Genomic DNA, 26,492 nt, shown 5'->3' on the forward strand with positions numbered 1-26,492 from the left:
TCCTCGATTTAAAATTAACTTTTCACTTTAAAATGCCTCTTTTATCTCCGATCTCTCAATAGCGTCTGGAGATTTCGCGCATTGAGCAGACTTCACAATTTTTATACCATCTCTGCAAAAATACATGTTTTCCCTTTCTAATACGAATTAAACTGTTTTAAAAGTATTGATACCCAAGTATTTACATTATCGCAACTAAACCTTTCGATAAAACCCCTTCTCGGAACATATTTGAAAACAGGTACAACATTTGAAATTTGACATTAACTGGAGGTTGATCAGCAGAGAAAAATATTTTTATGCTTTTAAGGAAATTGTCGTTCGTTCTGGGCAATGGCGCTAATCTCAATGGAATGTATTAAGTTTACTGATATTCATTTTGTTGTTCCGAGCGTCAGAAATAACTAATTAGTAGATAATAGATTACGAATGATTCATGAATGCTTTGTACAAAAATGCAATAATCACATATTATTTGTGTGATTAATAAATGAACTAGAAAACAACTTTTGTCACATTCTCGCTGTCCGCTATTCCTAGAATGTCACTGGTCCCCAATGAGTCTTACGGCCTCCTTGCAAGTGTGACAATCGATATGTTCATTCTGCGGAATTACCTCACCGCGTCACCGTGTCCACTCTGCTGTCCCGGGGTACCAACCGCACAGGTTGCGGTGGAGAGAAGCGGCGAGGCGCGCATCTCCAGTACCAAAGGATTCATCACTCGGTCACCGAGTGCCGCCGCTGGCGTCTAATACTAGTTTCTCGCCCGCTGACCCTCTCACTGGCAACCCAGTTTTGAACCAAACACGTGAATGTTTAAAGACTGAATGAAAGCGTCCCAAATAATATCTTTATTTGCAACGATACCTTTCATGTACGTCTCTATATGATTGCGCCCGCGCGATATTTGCCGTGATGGGAAAAGTTACTGGTGTGTTTGCTCTGAACAGCGACCGCGCGGCTTGTTCCGCATCAATGCGGCGAACGGCCAGTTTATTTTTCCTCTCTCTGACCCTTAATATGGCCAAAAGTTGTTGGTGTCAGCGCCCCCAACCGATACCTGGCGGGTGAGAGAAGGATGAGAGTGGTAGGGGAGGCAGAGAGACCGGGTGTGGGGGGGAGAGAGAGACAGACAGACAGACAGATGGGGGAGGGGGACAGAGAGAGAGAGAGAGAGAGAGAGAGAGAAATAGAGAGAGAAAGAGAGAGAGAGAGATAGAGATAGAGAGAGAGAGAGAGAGAGAGAGAAATAGAGAGAGAAAGAGAGAGAGAGAGAGAGAGAGAGAGAGAGAGAGAGAGAGAGAGAGAGAGAGAGATGAAACTCTACAGCATCAAACGGGGACACGGACAGAGTTAACAAATTAGGGACACATGCAATCGCCTAAAGTTTGCTAACGGCCTACGGATTTGGGTTCGTTATAACGAAAGGATTACGTTCGGCTGAGAGTTCCCATCCGCAGCAGCGATTTAACGAGGGAGGGCCGACGGGCTGAGGGGCTGCGATCGGGTGACGGGAACAACCCTCCTGTTCATATTTAAAAAAAATATAGATTCTTGGGAGGAAGGTTTCAATTTCGTCTGTTCAGTAAAAGGTCTCGGTGTTGGATGAAATGATTGTGATTATTTTGTCGGTTTGCCTGTCTGTTTAATTTCCAGTTTGGTTTTACGAGGCCGAAAGGGTGCCTCTGATCTCCGTCTGGCGTAGAATTCAGTACTCAAGACACGAACGTTGCTTATCTCAGTATCACACACAAGGTCGGATACGTGTCATGGAATCTTCTTTTCTATTGATAACTATTAAAATGGACCCTTAGTAAAAAGGTCCAAGACGCGGGAAAATCGGTAGTGCGTTTGGTTTCTTTGGCACTCTGTACCTGGTTGGCTTTTAAAACCAAATCTCTTCATCCCCCCCCCCCGCCCTAGTTTAACAATATAGACACACGTACACAAAGCAGTCAATTTTAAAAGTAAAAGCCAAATAAAAAAATGCGCAGCAAATTATCAATACAATTTATTAGTAGATATAAATTAATCACAGATTTTATTCCTTGATTTTGTTTTTTTAAAGAATTTCTTCATTTAAGGCGTAGGTACTTGTTCTGATTTTATTGATTTTCGGGTAGGGCAAAGTTTGCCTTAAGCGAGTAACTTAGAAATCAAGAACTTCTCAGTAGTATTAATGCGGCCCCTTCCCTGCACTTGAATGGAATAAAATTCTGCACTCGGCACCTGTGAGGACACACAGATGGTAATTTTCTAAAGATAGGAACAAAAGGAGCTGGAAGGAATTACATATTATTCTCCGGTGATAATATTGGAGCGTAAATGTGTAATTAACTTCCCGGTGTGTGTAATGGTTTGAATCCGGAGTTCTGTCTAATAACAGAAAGTGATTAAATTGATGTCGCGGAATGCGCAGAGCCCAGTTACTCTGATCAGATGCGGCAAGATTTGACATTCCTACAGAATTTAATCTTTTATCAATATTAATAAAGGCACAATATTGTCATTAGCCTTTGGACAAAGATGACTAGAGGAAATTAATGATATTCTGGAAGCGTCTGCTCTGATGTTATCGGTGAATGACCATTTAATTGGACCATTTAACCGAGAGACTGCTAGTCCCCACTGCGAATGAATGTTAGGGGAAATGTCGCAATGACATGCTGCAATGCGAGGAGGTTTCCGCAATCCGGTCGGCTGAAGATGCCGAAAGCAGAGCGACAGAAGGAAGAATTTAGAATTTTTTAAAAAAAAAGTTGACACCACAAAGTTATGACGATGAAACGGCTTATTTCAGCCAGCTGTTTCAGAATTGCTACTTGAAAGATAATTACTAATTTAATTGGCTCGGCATAACATTGTGTTCCTGTGTTGTACTGTTCTATGTTCTACAAACTGAAAACACTTAGCAAGTCAGGCAGCACCTGTGGAGAAAGAAACTGGGTTCACATTTGGGGTGGGTGTCCTTACATTTGCCAATGAGCGATCATTGCCGCTACTGCGGAGTATTTCAGATTGTCTGATTCACTTCCTTTATGGATTGACTTTCAACGACCCTACAACTCATGTTCTCAATATTATTTATTACTTATTTATTATTTTTTATATCTGCACAATCTGTCGCTACTTGCACATTGGTTGTTTGAATGTAGTTTTCTATTGATTGTATTATTTTTTTCTACTGTGAATGCCCACAAGAAAATGAACCCCAAGGTTATATATGATGATATAGCACTTTAATAAAGTTACTCTGAACTTTGGATTACCATTCTGTCCAAGGAAATGCTGGCATCAGCCAAAATCTGTCCGGTGAATGAGAACATGTAGCCATATTAACATATCCAACACCCAAGCAATCTTCAATCCAACATTAAAAAGAAACCTACACGGAGATGGAACTATAATTGAAACGGTGCACCCGATGGTATTTTTTTAAATTTTTAAGCTTTCAAATGTTACCTTTAAGCAATTTGCAATCACGGCTATAAATTGCATCTTACAATTTCTGAAAAATCTTGATTGAAAAGAAATTATCGGGACTGAGAATTAGTCTTTATTTCACGCCATTATTAACGCGTGTCCACTGTCCCACGGAACTGCCGAAGAACGAAGTAATAATTTTGAGTGAATATACTGCAACCGATTATGAGTTTGAGTTGGTGATAAGATAATGCTAAGTTCGCAGAAATATTATTTTATTCGCTGAGCGGACGAGAGTCACAGAAACGGTAAAACTGATGATAGGTTTCGTGTCACATTCACGCAAGTGATTTAATGCATTCTAAATATTATGTTTCCATTTAGTAAATTATGCAGCACCAGGACCATGGGAAAAAGGTTAATTTTCCCAGCTATGCAGAAATACACGTTTATGGTATCTAATAGATAGTGTGACCGTACATGACATGTAAGCCTTGTAACAAATTGCTGCTGCCGTTCTCTGGGTAGATGAATATAATATTCAACAGTAAATGACCCGAGGAGTTGGCTGCTCAGTCAATCTCACTGCTACACGCGCATTCCCGACTAATTGGCGGTTTATAACGAATTCTTTACCCCTACAACCCCTCTGCTAATAGAGGTATTTGCTTCACTCGCTCCCTTTTGCACAAGTCACACACGTTGTGATAAAGATCCCTGGGCAAGTTGCTTGGCTTCCGCAGATGTTTTTACTCCTAACGCTTTCCAACCCGGATCGGCTCGGGGACAAGTGCACGTTTCATAATTTTTGAGTTGTGGTATCATAAAGAAGAGAGAGAGAGAGTTTCGCAAAGACTTCCCAAAATGCGATCACACCTGACTCAGACACGAGAGCGAAACAATCTGCAGAAGCTGGAAATCCGAACAACACACGCGAAATGCTGGAGTAACTCAGTAGGCCAGGCAGCATCTATGGAAAAGAGTAAAGTCGACGACGTTTCGGGCCGAGAACTTTCATCAGGACCGAACAAAAAGATGAAAAGTTAGAGCAAGAAGGTGGGGGGGGGGAGAGGAAAGAAGTGCAAGGTGGGGGGAGCTGCCTGCCCGGCTGAGTTCTTCCAGCATTTTGTGTGTGATGCTCAGACACCAGGGACTGGTTTTCCTAATTATTTTCTGAGGATAGATAGGTATACTGTATGTAAGGACGTAGATACATAGGTAAGTAGGAAGATAGGTACGTAGATAGATAGGTAGGTAGGTAAAATAGTACTGTATTAATTGATAGCTGATTGATAAAATAGACAAAAGCAGACATGATTGATAGATGTAGATATGAAGAGATAGACAGACAGATGGAAACGTGCCTGCAGATAGACAGACAGATAAATAAATGAACAGATAGTTTGGTAGATCTAAAGGTAGCCGTAGCAGTTCTGTCGCCATTTCTGCATACGCGGATCTACTAAATGCACTTTGTAAAAGGATTAAGTCAATTGTCTAATTCCCGTGATCTTCAGAGAGACATGGAATGCACTGGGTTGTATCCGTAGATGTAACAAACTGGTTACAAAATATTCGACTGCTCTTATTTTTGTTTTTATTCGTTTTATAATCACGCGGAAAGTAGCGAATAGGAAGGAATGCTCCTGAGCTCGCGGACCACGTGGCAAACAACGGGCCCAGGTACCATCCCAACTCACACCACTCTAATTTCGAGGTTCCCTTCCGCGTTCTTTCTACTTCTCTTGGATTATCTCACAAATAGCAACGACATGTCAATGTGTTGTTCTGGTCTGTTTTTCAAAGCCGGAGAAGGTATGGACAGAAGGCGCACTTCCCCCCAGGTCTGAGTGAATCTGGCCTGGAGGCAAACGTACCCTCATAGCAGGTTTGGTAATAGCTGGCAGATATTCACTACCTAAAGCCCGATACAGCGAGCCTCAAAAACTAACCATCAAGTGGAAACTTCCACTCAACAAAAAAAGGGATTAGTTATTAATGAATAGAGATATTTATTATTATGCCCTGGTGATGCAGCATAAATGACTTGTTCCGTTCAGCGAATCTGAAGTTTCAGATCCAGGTGAGCACTGAACTCCGAAGCTGAACAGATAGCACCTGTCTTCCTAACTACCCCCGGGATTGCGCCAGTTCCTTTTTCTCCTCTAATTTCCTTTGGTTAATTAGGGGTTTTGACCTGTCTATCGATACATATTCCATCAGCACTCAATCACCTGCCGAACGGATCCGTCTCAAATTCGCTGATTCACTGAGGGCCGCTTCTCTCCTACCTGACATTTTAAACGTGTCCCCGGCCATTTAAAGGCACCAGCACAGTTATATTCGGGAGGTTAGCACAGAACCGCATGTAAAACCTCTATCACCTTTTACCTGACCCGAGACTTTCACAACACAACCTCTTGTGAAAACCTATGATCCCAGAAGTGACAACATAACATACTCATGTATTCCTATAGCGACCCGTAGAATCTAACAGTCGCCCATAATTTGTCAGATGTATTTTATATCTGGCTGATAAATTTCTAAGCGTTATGAAAGCGATGCTCGAGCAAACAGGTGAAGACAGTGTTTCAGCGTTGAGTGATTGAAGCTTGCTGCAAAGAACTGAACTTAAGGAATCTAGTAGTAGATTCCAAACTACAGGGTGTACCGTATTTCAGAGAGAGATAGATGAGGGGAACAGGAACGGGGAAGAGGTGGATAAAGGGAGAAGGGTGGAAGGAAGAATAAAAAGATCGGAAACTGAGGAAGGGGGCAGATGGTTGAACAAGACACAGAAGACATGCGCACAGCGAAGCACACGGAGGGAGTAGAGTCCGGTAGATAGGGGGCACATGAAGGTAAAAAGGGAAATGTGGACATATAAAGGCCAGAGCTCGAAAAGGAGGGCAGAGTGAAAGAGAAAGGGGCGAAGAGAGGGCAGAAGATGGGGAGTCGGTTAGGAAATCGGGCAGAGGGGAGAAAAAAAAAGTTGTGCAGGCGTAATTGTTTTGCATTCCGACGGGGTACAGGCACTAAGGCAAGGTCAATACGATTCGCTGTCGCTGCCTTCCCAGAGCACGGGGAAAAGGCGGGCTGCTTCTACATTGATGGTCTACATGTGATATCAAAAATTATGAAGGAGTTTGACAGGTCTTAAACTGCCTGGCGCCACGGCCCGTGGTCTCTGCTAAAAATAGGCACAGATGGGACAGAATGGGGAGGCGGTGGTATTGCTGAAGAAATTAAAATGGGAGTCAGAGAGGAGTGTAGGGAGAGGGATAATGAAAAAGAAATCAAGCTTCACCATGCCGCGTCTTTCGAAACGCAGAACCGTATATCCCATTGATGAGTGGTGTTAAATACTGGCGATGAACATAAACATTAAATGAGTAATAGTATAAAAATTAAACTACCCAGAACAAGAGTCCCCCTCAAGAAAAGGCATGCAAACGAATAAAGGCAAAGATGATAATACCTAAATAATTAAAGGATAATTATTTCTTCCCTAAAGCGAACCTCAACCGTCCAAGAGAATAACCCGTTTTGATTTTTAAGGTAGTTTTCACTGGATTCCTGTTATGAATTCATCTCCCTGGAACTCTGGCACTTAATGTATACAAACATAGACTCACTCACAAGCACATCTACATAGACACTCAAAACTCACAGGACAGACGCTATTCAGTCAGCACATGTCCAAGCGCATATACTCAAACAGGGAAAATGCAGACGCACATGCAGTCATATAACACAGACAGAAAATCTTATATTCCCCGCACTCACGTTCACCCTTACTTTTATAAACACAATAGGCATTCGCAGCTCGCGCATTTTCAACTTTCAATCTTTCCAACAATGCAGTTTAAATCCGGGCGGTAATGAGTGGAGGTAACAAGACAATTGAGTAACAATTGAACTAAAATGTTTTCACGGCTCTCATTTAAGCTCCCATTTAAAAAGTTGCCTTGTAGCTAAACAAGCCTTGGAACATACCTAAGGCAACTTGGTCCTTTGTAACTATTCTATGGAACTATTAAAAAGTTGCAAACTTTGTATTTAATATTTGCGCAAGCAAGCGCAAAGCGTGGTGCGAGATTAATTCATACTTCGCCGCTGGGGGGGAAAATAATCTCTATTCTTTATCGGGACTGCGAAGAATGTGTCCTAAAGGAAATAAAATCGGATAACGTACACTAAGTGAATATGCCCATTGTAATCTCGGTGAAATGGTCCACAAAATAGGCCAGTTTCCGTTACTAATATAAATGTAAGTTAATAATTGAATATAACAGGTAAATATCCGCAATATGTTTGTATCTTGCAATCAGCATCATGATGGTAATTGAGGCACAATAAGCTGGCCCGTTCAGAATGTTATGTGATAATTTTATTCCATCGAACTCAAAATGACACAATTTTGCAACGAATTAGGTTCCTCTGTGTAAAGGAGAGGAAAGAAAAGATAACTCGTTGGACCCACTTGAATTTAAAATACAAGGTCAGTTTGCGTTCTCAAATAAATTTCGTGCATTGATTAAAAAGACTTTCAACTCAAAACTACGGGAAAATCTGCAGAAACTGCAATAGTTTGGCCGCTCACAGTATCTACTATTGAATTTTAAACACATCATTTTAAGCTTGGTTATTTGCTATTTGTACGTATTTTGTGTGAACACCACAGCACACACACACACACACACACACACACACACACACACACACACACACACACACCACTGATATAAGCAGTATATAAAGGTTGCATTTCAAAGGGATATTTTACATAGGGCTTCCAGAAAGAGCTAGTTTAATACACTATAGTAACCATGGAGTCACCTCAAGATGGTGAGTTCGTCCCAGAGATCACATATGCAATCAACAACCTGGCCGTCAGATGCATTTTGGAACTCATGTCTCAAACAGCCACTGGCCACAAGGGTTAAATACTGTAAACATGGTGGCTATGCCTGCTTGTTCTGGCGCATAACAACCAGGTCATGCGAAGCCGGTGGTTAATTGAGAACGGCAATCGGCCCCAATCGGTCATTCGACCGGTCCTTCGAGCGCGTCCGCCTCGCCACTTCAGACCTTTGCGTTAGCTCCTTAACAAAATAACTAACGTGTATGCTAAAATACGTATCGTGGGTTAGCTGCTTAAATGTTGCTTCTCCGTATAATCCCAGGACATTTCTGCACTCCTTACAATAAAAAATATAACAATCACACCGAAACTTGCCTCGGTAGATTGTTGCTGATTAATAAGTTTGATGACTAAAATTAAACATACTAAAATCATGTATGGTTTAAATAATACCAAATGCTTTATATGTTCTACGTTTGTCATCTGCGTAGAATACCCCCGTTAATTTACTGATTAATAAAATATTTACGAAAAATTGCTTTGTAAATGATGGTTAACATCTCAGAGAAATGGTATAATTTAATTCCAATGTCATCGACGTGTTCCTATGGTCACACTGTCCAACATTTCGCAGATACCTGTTGTGAATGTTTTTGTTTCTCAAACACACACACACACACACACACACACACTCACTCACACGCGAACACACGCGCGCGCACACACAAACACACACACGAACACACGCATACTCACGCACTTTCTAAAACCTTTCTATTTGCACAAGATCTTTGAACCGGTCATAACTGTATACTCAGTAAGAAGGGTATGTTGTGTGCTAAACACCCTGCACTACGAGTTGGAACAACCGAGCACTCCAGTCTGCTATCTACCAGACCTCACACACCGCGATCAATTTTAGGTGAGAGTGTAATTACCTTGAATAAAAACGCCTCGCAAAGGGGGATCTGTCCTCCCTCCTAAATGGTTGGTAAATTATTGTGTGGATGAAGTGGGGTGAGGGGTTGCTCTATAGACTGGCTAGTTATTTCACGGAATAGGTCAGTAATCATCTCAAAGTACCTTTATATTGCTGATTAATGTTTCAGCTTCAAGTAGAGAGGTGAGGAATAAACAGTCCTAGACAAGGTCTCAGTATAAATGGAAATTGTATTTTTGCAAGTATTTTATCTGTGGCGCCACTGACACTATTTGACCAACAGATAGAGAGAATGAAAACAAAGGTACAATACACCTTGTTCGATGGGGACACATATTATTAACTCTCCTTTGCACAGTGATTGGGTTGAAATACTATGTATCAGCCCTGGCCCACGATTTAGAAGTCGAAACATTGTATATTCAATTAATTTCTCAGCACACATTGTATAATGTTTCCATGTCGGAAATGGTGGTAACTCACAGGGAACAACGCGGAACAGCGCTGGTAAACCTGGCTGGAATTAAACAAAATGTTCCGCTTTTTATTCAAGATTCAAGATTGTTTAATGTCATTTCCAGTGCCCAAGTGTAAAGGAGAACGAAATAATTGTTACTCCGGATACGATGCAGTACAGAGAGAAACACAATAAGATAAAATAACAAGATAATAAAAAAACACGATAAATATAAAATACATAGGATAGCTTATAGATTGGTTGTATGCACCCATGTTCCAGTCTCCAGACTTTTGTCACTGGTGAAGGAAGTGATTTTGAATATGAAGCATTCCAAGAAGTTAACAAAAATATTCACTGTGTGAGAAGCCAGTGTCCAGGAGACAGTTACTGGGATTTTAAACCAGTCTGCTTGTCTGGTGAACTGTTGATTCTCACATTTTTGAATACTAAAAGGCTTTTTTTTTTGGCAATTTGTGGAAATTAAATCAGTTAACAAATATTTGAGCTTCTTTTCACAAATTTGTAATAAGTGATGAGTGTGATTGTTTTCCCCTCCCGTCCAGGTCAATAAATTTCCCATCCTGTTCCATCTGCGGCTTCAAAATTTGCAAAGTAAATGTATTACAAAAGTACATATATGTCACCATATACAACCCTGAGATTTATTTTCTTGCGGGTATTCACAGTAAATACAAAGAAACATAACAAAATCAGTGAAAACCTACACACAAAGACGGCCAAACAACCAATGTGAAAAATACAACAAGCCATGGAAATGTAAAAACAAAATAATATTATTAAATAAACAAATAATGAATAATATTGGAGATGAGAAAAAAAGGACTAGAAACCAGGGGAAATATGACCAAAAAAAACTGTGTGTCGCTTCTCGCTAATAATTCTTGAACTCCAGTATCTCAACCCGGACGGAAAATTTTAAATAATTTCGTGTTTGAACTCTCTCAGAAATCGGCGGACATCCGCGTTGAACACGGTGAGTTTAGATTTCTATTTTTTTTACCAGCAGTGGTTATTGGAGAGGTGAGAGGGGAGAATGGAGAGAGGAGGGGCGCTGATAAAATTTCTTTGGTTAATGCGAAGTGACAGGAGACGGTGCTTATTGTTAGACGTCAGCAGTCTGGCGCCAAGCGTTCTCGACAAGCCATGTCCGACTTAATCGGAGGAGATGGTTTCGAGGAACCTTGCATCTCCCACTCTGCGAATCCGCCTAACCCCTCTAAACCTTCTCTCCCTTAAACATGTTCATATTTGGGTTGTTATTGAAGCACACGCCAATCGCGTTACAATCACATCACCCGAAAGCTTTATGGTCCACGATCTCGTGGGGTTTTCTCTCAATGCGGTTATCTAACCCCTATTCCCCGTCACTCAGAACTCCGGGTGATAGTTTAGGGGTCTGTAAGCACTCGGAATGAGTACCGAGTGCGGCGTTTTGCGGCGCGTCTCGCTTGGCTTTTCCCACGATTCGTAACGCGCTGAAGCGTTTGGACAACTCGCTGGCTGGAAAATTAAAAAGGGCAATGTCCTTATTTAGACGCCAGTACTGATTCAGTGATTAAAGACAAACATGCACCTCGGAGGGGCAGGCAAATATCACTACCCTCCCCACAAAAAAAAACATTTCTAACCTGCTTTACGACCTAAGGTTGCGATTGTGAGTTTGTTTCCCGATAACTTTATTTCAAATCATAATTACGCCATCTGGTGGGACCCACCGCTAAAAAGTTGACTTTTTTTTATATCCCCGTGGTCTGGTGAGTTAACCAGCAGACGGTACCAGCTGAATGAAGCGACGCGGAATCAAAAGTGTTTGACTTCACAAAGTTCGGACTAAAAATAACGAGACTTCGGTAAAATGAAACTACCGCAGCGTTTGCTGATGTAGATAACTTTCGAAATAGGTCAAAGATTATGTTTGTGATTTTAAAAAAATGTCTTTAAACTGTTAGGCTGTGTACTCAGAATATGGCTGTTTGTTTAGTACTGGGACGAATAATAGGCGCTGCAGTATCCTAAGTAAAATTTCAAGAATCCATTAACCCGTCTTACCAGTGATGCCAGTCCAGAGCGACAACGTAATTCTAAATATTCTGCAATTAGTGCGTAAAATTATAGATTTAGCCGTTTAAAGAAAGAATATCCGTTTCTGGAGTAGCAAACACATCTGAAAATGTCAACTCTCTTCGGTTCGGGTCGGACCATTTTAGTTTATATATATATAAATCCACAATCTGTATGTCGTTACCTGCGGGTTTTGGCGATTTTAGCGGCTCTAGGTGTTTGTATGCGCCGTGAAGTCTCCGTCCGGGGCCGGGCACTCTTAATCCGGGAAGCGGGAAGGATGGAGACGGCCGGGGGGAGGGAAAAGGACGGGGAGTGTGTGTTGGCGGGGGGGGGGTGTGGAGGGGGTATCATGCTTTTCTGTCATTGGTTAATATTTAATTTTGTTGACATGTTTTCAAAAAGCGATCTTTCTGATGGTTACTGTACGTTGCAGCTTCCGACACCTTTTCTCCCACCCCTCCTCTTTCCTAACTCATCCATCCTGATTTTAGTTGTCAAAACTCCGCCTATGCAGGCACACAATTGGTCGGGACGCGTAAAATCACCAATCAACTGGGCGGTTCATTAGCAGCACGAAGCCGAAGGAAGATCATTGTAGGAAGGACCTGTGTGTGTATGTGTGTGTGTGTGTGTATGTGTGTGTGTATGTGTTTGTGTGTGTGTGTGCGTGAGTGAGATAGAGAAAGAGAGAGAGAGAATTGTCGATCGGCACTGGTTCTTCCAGGTGGTGTACAGAAGACCCGGCAAGGCGATTCTTCCGACAGAAATCTTCCTATATCCCCCCTTCTTTTTTTCCGGATGCACCCATGAGAGATCCAGTTTTAGCGGCGACCAGTATGGCTTATCATCCGTTTCACGCTCACCGAGCCGCGGATTTCCCAATGAACGCATTCCTGACTGCTCAGCCGTCTTTCTTCCCCGCTCTGGCGCTGCCACCGAGCGGAGCGGCTGCTCTCTCGCTACCCGGAGCTTTGGGCAAACCCTTGACGGACTCGAGTATGGCTGAGGCCGGGATCCACGTTTCCGCTCTCGGGCATCAGTCGACGCACCTGCGGCCCCTCAAGAGCCTCGAACCAGAGGACGAGGTCGAGGACGATCCTAAAGTGAATCTGGAAGCGAAAGATTTGTGGGACCAGTTTCACAAAGTGGGCACCGAAATGGTGATTACGAAGTCTGGGAGGTATGGTGTGTTCGTAGCCAGTCTCAGTTTAACGCAGCGGTGTTGCCCCCCCTCTCCGTTCTTATCATTCCGTATAACTTTTTCTGATCATTTCTATCTCATTTTGTTTTTATTTAAATCAAAACTACAATTAAGAATCAGTCATCTGTTAAATTAATTCTAGTGAATTTGCGAAGTCCTTAAGAGAAGCCAGTTGTCAACGTGCCAAAGGCGCAATCGGATTTGCCAGTGAAATCTGAGCGTTTTAATGTCCAGTCCCTTATTAAAGAGCTAAATAGCAACTGTTAAAGGTTATGCGTTCTGCTCCGGATACCCATTTGCTTCTTTATCTTAGATCTATATAAAGGCAGCGCTCCGGGTACTTCGATCCTTTCTCGTCGCTTTGTAATCAAGTAGTTTAAATTAAAATGAACACTTTTTAATATTTACACTGTAAAAACAAGTACCTTCCGGGGATTTTTTTTCCCCTTGTAATCTATTGTGAACTTGCCGCGTCGTTAATGGGAAGAATCCCATTTAGTCCCCAATTCTGCCGAGCACTGTTTGGACCTTAGCAGAGCTGTGAGGTCGAAGCCATAAGTCTGTTGCTAATAATAGCCTTTGATTGTAATCGGCCGGTGTGGACCGCTGGAAAGGCTTGGATAGATCGTGAAGAAAGCATTAGACAAATGCGGTGGGATTCCACATTTTAAAACAACCAAACTTCACAGTGACTCATCAAATATCTCAGAAATATCACACTTGGAAGGAATGCTAGGCATTCTTCGTAGTCAATACACACCGGGGCAGCCGAGATGCTGCTGACCGCCTTTAGCTGTGATGAGAGTACTTGGGATAGCCTCTTACCTAAGTTTTTTAAAAAAAAAATCTGCTAGTGTGATCACGTGTAAAAGAATAAATTCAGGCACACTTTAAAGAAGAGATTGGAAGAAAAATATAATAATTTTAACGCATAGTCGAGCAAGTTTCTAAAAATAATGTTTTCGGTTGTGTTCTGTGTTTTCACATCTGTACTTTTATGTCGAGCTGTGTTTTTCTTCGCTTGGAATATCCCATATTACATTAAATGTGCCGCTTCGTGTGTTCAATTCAGGAGGATGTTCCCCCCGTTTAAAGTGCGGGTCAACGGTTTGGATAAAAAGGCGAAGTATATTTTGCTGATGGACATTGTGGCCGCCGATGACTGCCGTTACAAATTTCACAACTCGCGTTGGATGGTAGCCGGGAAGGCCGACCCCGAGATGCCAAAGAGGATGTATATTCATCCTGATAGTCCGGCCACAGGCGAACAATGGATGGCCAAAGCGGTCACGTTTCACAAACTGAAACTCACCAACAACATATCTGACAAGCATGGATTCGTAAGTGTTGCTGTAGGTCCATTTATATATTTTCCATTTTGATTGTCACGTTTTTAGTAAGTGTTCAACAAAGGTAACTGGCAGAATTGCACAATCCTCTGCTTGTTGGCCGCATCTTTCGCTCTCTTGTTGTCACTTAAGTAAAATCGCTTGAATCTCTTCCTATACCGTTGGAGTACGCATCACTGCTCCCCCCGCTCTCCCAAACGTCCGTACCAAGCTCAGAACATCAAATAAAAAATTACTATTTTTACTTGAGGTTTTGAAAATTTAGAATTCGCCATCTCCCCACACACAGACACACCCCCCCCCCACACACACACACACCGCAACTTGATAAGTACACCCCTGAAAAATTAATATATAAAGTGAGTAAAGGGTCGGAAAACCCAGGCCACCTTTAATCCACAATCACCGGTGTGGGACGGCCCATTTTAATGTAGGGTTGTTACAATTCCATTCACAGAATGTCACAGAAAGACCCCGAAGCTCCTATTAAAACTTCAATTTTACCTTTAAGTCAAATTGTTTATGATCATTTAAAAGACGTGTCAGAAAATGTGAAAGGCTTCAATTTTTGTGGGGTCACAACGTGTACACTGTTCGCTAAGGCAGGCTTACACAGTTTGGAACAATGCATTAAAACTGTCATATTTATTAATTATCGGCTGCTCCGTGATTCAGAATAAAGACACAAATCTCTCCTGGAGAGGCATCAGACTCTGCTCAAGGGACTGTTTGGGGGATTATAATTACGCCTTTAAACATTATTGTTTGTCCGCTTTGTGTTTTTTTGCTGTATGCTAACTCGGGGTCAAACTGAAGTGTATTACGGATATGAGTTGTGAAAAGCAGGTCAGTCTTTGTGGCGTCAGGGAAGAGAGAGGAGAGAGAGAGCGAGGGGGAGTGCTGTTTAGGTAGAAAGCTCGAACAGAAAGGACGATCTGTTATCTCCCGCCAGCGAGTCTCTTAAAGATCATTCCAATGATGCTTTAGAGGGTGAACAAGCGCCAGTGGAGAACAATTTGTGAGCATTTATTTGCGCAGGGAATGAGTGTTGTTAATGCAGTGCCTGGGAAACTTGATTGCAGGTTGTAGGAACGACACTGGAGGTAAAAAGCAGCCATTATGAAAAAAAAGCTGCACACCACAGCGAGCGTCCTGAAGACAGAGCATTCGACCTAGATTCGCTAGCGTGAAATGAAAATCTGCCGCTTGCTTTTACCAACAACGGACTGAAAAGTTAATCAAGAATGTGCTAAAATCTACTTATTTATTTACTGTAGTAATGTTCGCTGGCCTTTCCCCGGCTCTTTCCGGGTCGGGGAGGGAGGCACTGTTTATCTGGCCCCGAATGGCCTACTTCTGCTCCTGGTCTAAAACTGAGAACCGGGGTTTCAGCTGGATTGCAGACTGTAACCTCCACGGAAACACAGCCAAAACCTGTAAAAGATTCAACCGTCCGTCTACAGTCCTTTTTGTGATTCTGTTGCAAGCGCCATTGATATTATAAATAAATGATAGAAAATAATATTCATTGTTTTAAAAGGTGTATCCCGGGTAACACTTGGCTGAAGATTCTTGTCTAACCGTAAAGGAATTATATCTTGGAACAGTTCAGAGGGATTTTGGGAAAACAGAGGCTGGCAAGTTTGTCTTACGGATCCAGGCTTAAGTGGTGGAACTCTCTAGCTGATTTGCACGCCTGAACGGGAAAGCACTGTAACATTTTATACTGTATAAATGCAGGACAGAGTTCAAATGACACACCAGTGCCCAGATCTTTTATATACCAGAGACAATGGCGCGGTTTCCCTTTCACTGCATGGCAGGGTGTATATATATATATTTAATGTTTTTCTTGAGTATTCTTGAAACTGGTCTCGATCATTGGCGTATGCACGTAGTAAAAAAAATAATCCTTATCCATCTAAAGTATGATGGAGGTGAGGAGAGGCGGAAAAGGGGGAGATAGGGGAGAGCGTATGGGGTATTGGTGCGAGCTTTGAGTTAAATTATTTAAGAAAATTAGCATCTTAAACATTGGATGTTTGCCGCGAGTTAGAAAAAATAAAGTTTTCATATTCCAGTTTGAAATCGTTTATTTTAATGTCATGTTAGTAGTAAATAAAGCCGATTTTAGTCTTAATTCCTTGCAGTCAGTTTTTATGTTACACCGTTAAGGTTGTAAGACAGAAATGAAAATTAGAATACGAGGTGGTCAGCCTGAGGTCGCACTCACCTCTCTCTGCTCAGTTAAACGACCTGATTTCGTCGTGTTTTTACAGCGTTTCTGAAAAACTGGGAGTAAGTGGGGTTTCCAGGTTTCTATGCTTTGTAAAGCGACATTAACAAAAGGGCACCCCCTTTTCCCTGTCCATTTCATTGAGGGGGAGGGGAGGCATATCGGTAGTTTTTAATCAGTTGTATGTTCGGTCTGTTGGACCCCAGGTGCGTTTGAGGCCGAGCGCTAGCTTCCTTTCAGAGAAATTAACCCGAGCGTTCTTTCTGTCGCTTTCTCAGACAATCCTGAATTCCATGCACAAATACCAGCCCAGATTCCACGTGGTCCGCGCGAACGATATTCTTAAACTGCCCTACAGCACTTTCCGAACTTACGTGTTCCCAGAGACGGAGTTCATTGCGGTCACAGCCTATCAGAACGATAAGGTGAGTCCCGGCACGCTTCTCTCGCACTACCTGGGCCCGCACTGGGAACCACTGGGTGCAGGTATACTGAGACTCGCCTGCTCGATGTGGTAACATTTCGATTCCGTGATTAAAAATGCTTTAATACTTTTGTTGCTCAGCCCGAATTCGAACACACTTTTGGATAAAAACACGTTTACTTTTCCACGCATCATTAGGCAGTTTCTTGTAAAGTTTGAATGCTTCTGCTAAATTATAACCCAAGTAAGTCCAACTCCGGGAAGCTACGAAATCCCGACAACTTTTATCTTTAAAACGGCATTCAAAATTGGTCAATGAATGCAACCCACAACATTCACTGTAAAGGGACGTTTAATAGGATGCTTTGAGGACACGCAGAAATTCAGACAGTTCAGAAATTTTAATATCGGATAGATTAACCGAATTCTGATTGTTTGAAAATCAGCATTTCACTGTGTGAACCGGGAAAACGCCACCACATACCCTGGTCTGATCTGTATGAAGAATTAGTACAATAAAGCGATTACAGTGTAATTCCAAGAAGCCATTGCATCTAAAGAGTTATTTACAGATCAAAACAATTTTTCTGTGCAGGTACGAAATTGTGGTTTAGACCTACGTTCATTTAACACTAAAATGCACCTGGCGTTGCCCACCCCCCCCCCTCTCTCTCTCTCTCTGTCTCGCTCATCCTCTCTCTCTCCCTTTCTCTCTGTTCTATCTTTTACCGGTTGGACAGCTTCTGTTGATTCTCCACCAACAATTTATGACGAGAATCGAAATCGATTAAACTCTACTTATCACTGCAGACTCGCCTGATCGAAGCCGAACGTCGCCTCTGCTCTGTTGATCTTGCCTGATATTAACAAACTTATTGGTGCACGATATATCAACGTTTAAAGATAAACTCATAGATTAAACCACAAAGATTCTGCGGCCAAATCTCCCCTAACAGTACATTTCCATTGATATGGTTGCCAACGTAATTACAATAGGAATTCAAATTTGCAATGGGGCCTCTTCCAATAGGCGGTTCTTCAGGCATTATAACAAGGAGTACCCTACTTACCCTACTAGATCTATGATACTCTAGAGGTTTAATTCTTTACTTCTCACGTGTTTTACCCGGCCTTAACAGTATTAACATATTTTTGCACAACCTGGCTTATGAATAATGGATACAGGCTAAGCTAGAGAGATGCACTTTCGTGCTTGCTGCTTTCATAAAGGCACACCATAATTCGTATGAGGCATTCATAACCTGAGCATGTAAGCATGCTGTTAGAAGCTTTTCCGCAGTGCTTCATAACCTCCCTGTTGGCAACTGAGATTAAACAAGACATAGAGAAAAATATAAACCATGAATGTGGGCACGCTACGTTGGCGCTGGGATGCGTACTGACACTCGCGGGCTGCCTTCAGCACAGCTTTCAGCTGTGCCTGTTGTTAACGCAAGCCACACCTTTCACTGTATGTTTCCATGTACATGTGATAAATAATGAATCTGAATCTGAATATACCCAACCTTCACTCGACGTGTGAAAGTTTAGTTTTAAAATGGTGGAAAATGCTCAGCAGGTTAAGCAGCATCCATGCAGAGGGAATTAGAGCTAGTATTTCAAGTTGATAAGCTTTCACATGTTGGAACAAATTCTCAAAGCTAGCAATTTCGTTTTTAGCATTTTTGGGAGAGCTTTATCATAGATTCTAATTAATCAAATTTCTGAATGAATGTATTAATAGAATGATACAAATTTCTCACCAAACTATTAGTATTGTGCTTTCAAAATGGAATGCATGTATTTATTTATTTAAAGTTACAGCACAGTATAGGCTCCTTTGCTGGCTGGTGGCGCAGTGACATCAGCGCTGGACTCCGGAGCAAAGGTTCCCGAGTTCGAACCCAGTCGGGCTGTTCCCAGGCACGCTTTCCATCCATACCAGGTTGAGTGTCAAGCTCACAACTTGGCCTGGTAAAAAAAAAGACTGCGCTGCGAGAAGAACGTGGGGGACCACTCACAGATCCTTTCCTCCAAGACGACCAGTTGAAAAAGTGGTCGCCGAGGCTCTGGCAGAGTATGGCACGCACACACACACACACACACACACACAAATCGGCTCTTTAAGCCACGCTGCCCTGCAAACCCTGACAACCTCCAATTTAATACTAACCTCATCACGGGACAATTTACAATGACCAGATAACCTACCAACCTGTACATTTTTGGACTGTGGGAGGAAACCAGAGCACCTGGAGAAAACCCAAGTATTCCACAGGGTGGATGTACAGAGACTGGTTACAGAGGATGCCAGAATTGAACTCTGAACCGTAATGATGCCCTGCTCACTCCTATGATAACAAAGTGGGAACTGTTACTGATCTACTGAGGAATCAGAATCAGATTTAGTATCACTGGTGTGTGTCATGATTTTTTTTCTTGTTTTGTGGCAGCAATATATAAATTAAATAGTGCAAGAAGAGAGCAAAACAAGAAAATAATAATGAGGTAGTGTGCATGGATTCATTGTCCATTCAGAAATCTGATGGTGATGGGGAAGAAGCTGTTTGTTAAACGTTGAGTGTACTTGTACCTCCTCCTTGATGGAAGCAATGTGAAGAAGGCACGTCCTGGATGATAGATGTCCTTAGTGAAAACATTTTGTAGGGAGCAAGACTTCACAAAAAGAAGCACTTTTGGTGATGTTGTTCGTGGAATAGTGTACAGGGCACGTGTAGGTTAAAAAAAAGATCCATTCGGGTATTTTGGAGAGTTTTGTTTATTAATCCTATGCTACCGAAGCAGGATTTTTTTGCTGTTTATCAAATTTTACTTTTACTAACTTTTTTTTTAATTCAACAGATAACGCAGCTTAAGATTGACAACAACCCTTTTGCGAAAGGATTCAGAGACACTGGGAACGGGAGAAGAGAGAAAAGGTAGAGAGATAGATCGGTGCTGGTTGGTTCATTATCAGTCCGGGCATCAGCAATTTTATCTCGAACACAGGGGATTAGTTGGCAGAGAGATTATTCTCTTTCTGTCCCCTTGATGCGTTTAACCCTGATAATTCAGAGAAGCAGGGACAGGAGTCGACAGAGGGGCGACCCGTTCCTCTTCCTGTAATGATGGTGTCTCCAGACTGTCCCTGGGCCCCTCCTAGTGGTCATTAATGAAATGACAACATGAAATTTCTAGGTTTAGTTGATACCTACCATGGCCAACGGCACCATGTTTTAGGAAAAAACTGTATCTTAACTGTATTCTGATACAGTATTTACTTTAATTTGCATATTATTTTAATTGATTTTAAACAACAGTATTTAAGATCGTTATTGCTCTCATTATAAAACTGTAAGAATTTACATTTTTTCCCTCCAGAAAACAACTCTCTCTGCCCTCTTTGCGCGTGTACGAGGATCAGTGTAAAGGCGATCGAGATGGCGGTGATTCCGATGCCTCCTCCAGCGACCAGCCCCCAGCCAGAGAGACCCTCCGCTCGCCCTTGCCTCTCGACCCCGTTTCTCTCCATTTCGGTCAAACACCTAAAGGTAAATGTTTGGAAGGGAGGGGGGGCGGGGCAAGAGGGAGGAGCGGGGTCGCTGATCCAATCCAGAGATCAAGGGCGCATGGTTTGTTGACCGTATGGCGTCCTCCGGCTTAACCACGGGACGAGTGGCTTAACCTTTAAAGACTAGTGCCATTATCTGCTCCAGTAAATTCTAATAAATGGGTCTTGAGGATACCGGCACACGGGGAAACACCAACTTCTAAAGTATTAATCATAATGAAGATAGCATTAGATTAAAACCTTGCTCTGAACTCAGAACAAATAGTATATAAATCAGCGAATGTGCAGCCTTGGGGAATGTTTCATGAGTTAGATTTAGCAGGATTCCATTTCCAGCTCACCCATATTTAAATGCTATTTCCTGATATTATAATAGACACGGGGAAAGCTTGAAATAATATAAACACTGGGGGTCGGGGAAGGGGAGACGAGGAGACAATTTTTAATGTGTCGATTATTTTAAAAATGTTTCAACAGCGTCCGATATAAGTGGAGGTCAGCAATCCGCAGTAACGGGTCACTATTGTTCATAACTCAGAAATCCCTGAAGTATAAAATATACAGCATGCGAGTTACAACCCTAACGACCCCTTCACACACACTGTGAGCGTTTCTCTAACTGAGAATGGAGCTTATATCACCGAGTGTAATTTGGAGTCCGGCTCCAGAATCCGATCTTTTGGCAGAATGTTAAAGACTTCCCTTGTTATCAAATAGATATTTCACAAATTAAACGTCGTCAGCGGAGAAAAGTTGGTAACAAAACAGACGAGCATAAACATCGGTAGCCCTTAGGGAATCGATCATCGCGATTTTAGTTTCAACCCTCGCTTCCCCTGTGAAGGTTTGATTTAATGCTTATCCGTCTCGACTTTATTTCTGATGCGCTTGAGATGATACGGAACAGAATATCATTTGCGTGAAGTTTGTGTAAAATCACATCGGATATTCGTCACTGATCTGGATAATGAAAATAAACGTCAAAATTAATATTTCTAAAAATCTCCCGTATGAAATTCCCAGATTCCCTCTGCTTCGGCTTTCTCTTATTTTATAGTGATTCTATAGATTTCAGAATAGAGCCGTCCCTTAGTCAAACACAGAAATACAAAGACTAACAAGGAGATAAGAAAAAAAACCTTTGTTTTGATAATTTATGTCATAGTAGACTCTAACAAGAGGAAATCTGCAGATGAAAGACTCTGATGTGTTTAGTTCTATGCTTAAACATTATTTGTAATGATATATGAGGTACAATATTTAAAAATGCCTCCATGATCGCCGAATAGCACTGGAATCTCGTGTTTCTATTGACTTTGTTTTAATGCCAGGATCCGTCTTGTTTTATCTCCCGGTTATCTGTAGATGACAAGTCAGGAGCGGACAGTGAGCCGGAGCTGGAGAGGCACCGGGAGCTTCCGGGAGCGGTCACCTGCAGTCCGCGGGTGGGGGTCTCCAGAGCGGGCTCCCCGCCGGCGGGGGAGGCTGTTGCAGACTCCCCTCACCGGCAGAAGCAGGGATTGGCGGCTGAGAAGAGGGAGTCGCTGGAATCGCGCAGGGACAGTGACGCGTGCTTCAGTCACAGGGAGAAAGGAGACGGCCGAAGAAAGGATGACTCCAAGAAAGACGGCGAATGTTTGAGTAAAGAGATCTATTCGCCGCTGGTAATCCAAACGGACGGACCTTCGCATCTTAACGCCGGACATATGCAAAGCCTGGCTTTCTCGGGGTTGCACAGCCAGCAGTTTTTTAACCCTTTAAACGTTGGACAGCCTCTCTTTATCCATCCCGGGCAGTTTGCGGTCGCCCCGGGAGCTTTCTCCGCCATGGCCACCGGCATGGGACATTTATTAGCTTCGGTGTCGGGAGCTGGAACCTTGGAGAACGCGAGTATATCCTCAGCCCAGGCCTCGGCCGGAACAGCTCCGCACTTTCCCTTCCACCTCTCTCAACACGTCTTGGCTTCTCAGGTAAGGGGTCTCTTTTCAGTGAAGCGCGGACGCGGTGCGCGTTGCACTTATTAGGTCGTTGATCGTAAATAAAGGGATCTCCTAGTAAATATATACTTTCGAAAATGAAACGCATTTGGAATTTTAATATAGTTCAAGGTTGGTTCCTGGAGAAAAGCATCTGACTTCGTTTTGAAGACATGAGCATGGCCGCCCCTTCTTAAGGAAGAAAAGTCTTCCTCTCCCTCACACTGTCTGTTATATATTTTTTATACCGGCTTTTCGTGTTGTGAGAATGTGTCTGCGGGAAACACAGCGTTTGGTAGACGTTGAGGACAAGAGAAATGAGCTGGAGATTGGGTCAGTGTAGGGAGACAGGACACCTACAGGTGAGCGGGATAAAAATCCAGTGGCTAATTACAGGGAGAGAGAAATGGTTCGGCAGCCTCTCGCTGTTAGTTTCTCCAGATGTATTTGTGATTTGGATTATTGTTGCGGCTATGGTCAGCCCTGCCTTGTCAGTCCAAACGTTTTCTATGAATCGAGGGTTAACCTTCTTTGACCAATAAAATGGGAGAAGATGTTGAGGCCATGCAATGGCTGTGAAATTACATCCCTATTTATTAAAAGTGGAGTGGCCAAGATACCAATGAACAGGCAGGTTCTCTCCCTAAGTGATACACTGGGGTATTCACTCCAACTTCCACCATCAGTGTTAACTCAGAATTTATCATTTGGTGTTATAGTGGCAGTGGGTTTATGGGAGCTGAGGAGAATGACGAAATACACTTAAAACTATTAACCTGTTCCCAATCATTTGTTGATTGTGTAATCAATAGTTCATTCAAACAACTCAGTGTCACAGGTAGATAGATCACAGGTCCTATCCTGTAAGTTTTGCTGAGGGTTTCATTCAGCATCCAACCCTATGTTTTAGAGCCTGACTGACACTGGTCATACATGACTACAGCGATATGACATCTTCTTCTGCTGTATTATGTTGCAATGCATAACGACCGGGTCACTTTCTCCTCTCTGCTGGGGTATTTTTGAAAAAAACTAGTTTGCCACCTGAGAGTGCAGAACGTTCCTCCTAAAGTAATGTGAAAAGACTCCTTGAAACAATTAAATTATTATTAATTATAAAAATACTGATACAGTAACGTTGTTTTACATAGAAGGTGATACATTAATGAAGTCAGAGGCATAAATATATTTTTAGAATGTCCTTATGCAGGATCTGATTAGCCCAACCCAATATTAGTTTATTTTTATACAAATTGTTTTAACAATGCTAAAATCTGCTCACCATATTGAACTTTATTCTGTCTGCACTCAAAGTCGTTTGACAGATTGCATTTTATTTGTTTAAGCTGGATTCAGAAGTATATGGGGCTGTAGGATGCCTGGAAGAGAAAAAAAACACAAAGTTATTTTATTTTTTTAAATTTTGTTTCGTCATCTGTTCACACTCTCAGCTAACTTTCTCCAAACCTCTAGTAGATGCACAGTACTTGCTCTTTTCCAAACACACAGACCATATTCCAGCCCGGTATTTTATCGCCCAACTCCAGTTTCAAATCTGCATTTTAGACTCCACTAAATTAACTCTTATTGATTTTGATGTGCACGCTTTAAGACCATAAGACATAGGAGCAGAATTAGGCCAATCAGCCCATTGAGTCTGCTTGGCCATTCCATTGTGGCTGATATATTATCCCTCTTGACTCAATTTTTTTCTGCCTTCTCCCTGTTTGAAATAAATTTTGAAATTTTGATATTAATACAACTAAATTTGAAGTGTTGCGTGTGGAGGAAGACAAACCGAGTCCTGAAAGACTGGGAACACCCAGAGCAGAGAGTCCTGCAACTGTGAAATAAAAGGAAGGCCACTTTAGCCTCAGAGAGACAGTGCATCGTTCTGCTTTGTAACCTCCAGCACGCCAGGTGGGAGGGTCGCTGTGCAGGTGTCCAAGTGTCAGCGGGCCCTGGGATAAAATCCAAGACTCAACTATGCCTCTAAAAACAATTTTTTTAAAAAAAATCCAATTTATTTCCCTTTCTCCTGGCCCTTGATCCCGACTTTGGGAGCACGTGAGCAGGAAGAGGTTACTCATGCCTGCGGCTCATCACTGCTCCCTTCAATAAGCGGGTCTATTTCTCCCGGACTCCCTCTCGCCCTCGACCTTTCGGGAGATCAAGTTTCCGACTTAGAATTTTTTTTTTTTTGCCGATTTATATTTCTTCCAGACCCCATTATTTCTGAACATTAGCCTAGGTCTGATTTTGTTATAGATTTTCACTTCCGTGCATCATAAGATGGCACTCACCAAGTCTGCTTCTCTCTGTCTGTTTGTTTTATGATACAGGGGATCCCAATGACCACATTCGGAGGCCTTTTCCCTTACCCTTACACGTACATGGCCGCGGCAGCCGCAGCCGCCGCCTTGCCCAACAGTTCCGGAGCGCCGTCCTCTCTCCACCGGCATCCGTTCCTTAGTGGCGGACGACCCCGGCTGCGATTCAACCCTTACCCCATCCCTGTGTCTATCCCGGCCAGCACCAATCTTCTCACCACCGCCATGCCCTCGGCTCTGGGCGGCTCCGACACCAAGCTGTGCAGCCGGGAGTCCAGTCCCGTTTCCTCCAGTCTCGCCTCGGAACTCAACCACAAGAGCAACGGCAGCAGTTTAAGGACTGTGGGCAGCGCCCCCTCCCCGAAACCGTCCGCTAAGGACGCCATCAACGAACTCCAGAACATCCAGAGGCTAGTCAGCGGTCTGGACAGCAACCGGGAGACGTCTCCGGCTAGGGATTCTCCTAAGTGAGTCCTTAGAAATATCCTAGGATGTCGGCGCTGATAGCATATTCAAAAGAGAACTACGACAAACCCCGTGCAAACATCTTCTGCATCCCACCGAGTAGGGCGTGGGGTTTGGTGTGGTCCGGAGACCAGCAGCACCCAGTGTCCAGACTGAAAGAGCTGCCCCCACAGAGTGACGGTGGCCCGCTGAGATGCCCACTGTCGACTGTGTGTGTGAACTGGGGTAAAGGATCGACCACTTCGCTAAAAGTAACGCAGAGAAATGTATCCTCACACGAGAAAAATAAAGGATCGTTGCTATTTATGTAATTAATTAGTAATTTTTTTTGTAAATATACTATGGATGGCAGAATATGCAAAATCGGTATTAATTTATTCACCATTTGTAAATTCGCGTGTACATATATATTAGAGTTTAATTCTGTGCATCTTAATGTTTTTTTTTGTTTCGTTTTACACACAAACATCACAATATATTGTAAATGAAATATATAGCGCGTTGGGAAGAGTGTGCCAGAGAGTGTATGAGTTTCTAATTGTGTTTTATCATAGAGGTTTATTCCGTCTGCTTTAGTGGAAACGGTTTTAAAAACGTGCCATCCATTACTTCATTGCTATTCCAGTGTTACCTGTTAAACATTAACGGCGTTATGTACTGTACAATATGACAGATTTAAAGGAATTTAAGATAATTCTGAACTCCTGTGCTAGCGGGGTATATACCAAGTGCCGCTTGGCCACCTCAGGTTTGGTTCACCTCCAGGTGCGGAGAGCCAGTGGACTGGTTCTCCCATCGGGCTCATGCGAAGCGGCTTAAATAAAACAAAATGTATCTCAAACTGTGTTGGTTATTCGGGTATTCTATCAATTTAGAAAAATGAGTTCTCTCACAACTTTCAATAAACATTTTGAAGTGAAGCGTTTTCATCTGATGTGGGAGTTTGTGGTGTGTGTGTGTGTGTGTGTGTGTGTGTGTGAGAGAGAGAGAGAGAGAGAGAGAGAGAAAGATAGATAGATAGAGACACAGAGAGAGAGAGAGAGAGATAGATAGAGAGAGAGACCCAAATGAGGATCAGCGCGTGTGTGCGAGGAAGAGAGAGAGGGGCACCTGTCCCTCAGTGAGGGTGTGTGTGTGTGAGTGACAGAGAGAGAGAGAGAGACCAG

The 26,492-nt window shown here is 42.7% G+C and overlaps 1 protein-coding gene across 3 annotated transcripts; it reads left to right on the plus strand.

The window, feature by feature from the left end:
• The first annotated feature begins 11,467 nt into the window (after window positions 1-11,467).
• tbx2b (T-box transcription factor 2b) lies at window positions 11,468-26,246 on the plus strand. Of its 3 annotated transcripts, none has more exons than XM_072243670.1 (7): window positions 11,468-11,560; window positions 14,048-14,327; window positions 16,839-16,985; window positions 19,847-19,923; window positions 20,366-20,535; window positions 21,921-22,525; window positions 24,874-26,246. In XM_072243670.1, the coding sequence occupies exons 2-7, from the start codon at window positions 14,052-14,054 to the stop codon at window positions 25,330-25,332; spliced, it is 1,734 nt and encodes a 577-aa protein (XP_072099771.1). In that variant the 5' UTR covers window positions 11,468-11,560; window positions 14,048-14,051; the 3' UTR covers window positions 25,333-26,246. The 3 variants fall into 3 exon arrangements, with proteins under 3 accessions (XP_072099771.1, XP_072099769.1, XP_072099770.1); XM_072243668.1 differs by lacking the exon at window positions 11,468-11,560 and adding an exon at window positions 12,245-12,954; XM_072243669.1 differs by lacking the exon at window positions 11,468-11,560 and adding an exon at window positions 12,246-12,954 and having other exon boundaries at window positions 14,048-14,315.
• The last annotated feature ends 246 nt before the right edge of the window (window positions 26,247-26,492 follow it).

Source organism: Mobula birostris, chromosome 25, assembly GCF_030028105.1.
Source record: "Mobula birostris isolate sMobBir1 chromosome 25, sMobBir1.hap1, whole genome shotgun sequence".
Classification (NCBI taxonomy): domain Eukaryota; kingdom Metazoa; phylum Chordata; class Chondrichthyes; order Myliobatiformes; family Myliobatidae; genus Mobula; species Mobula birostris.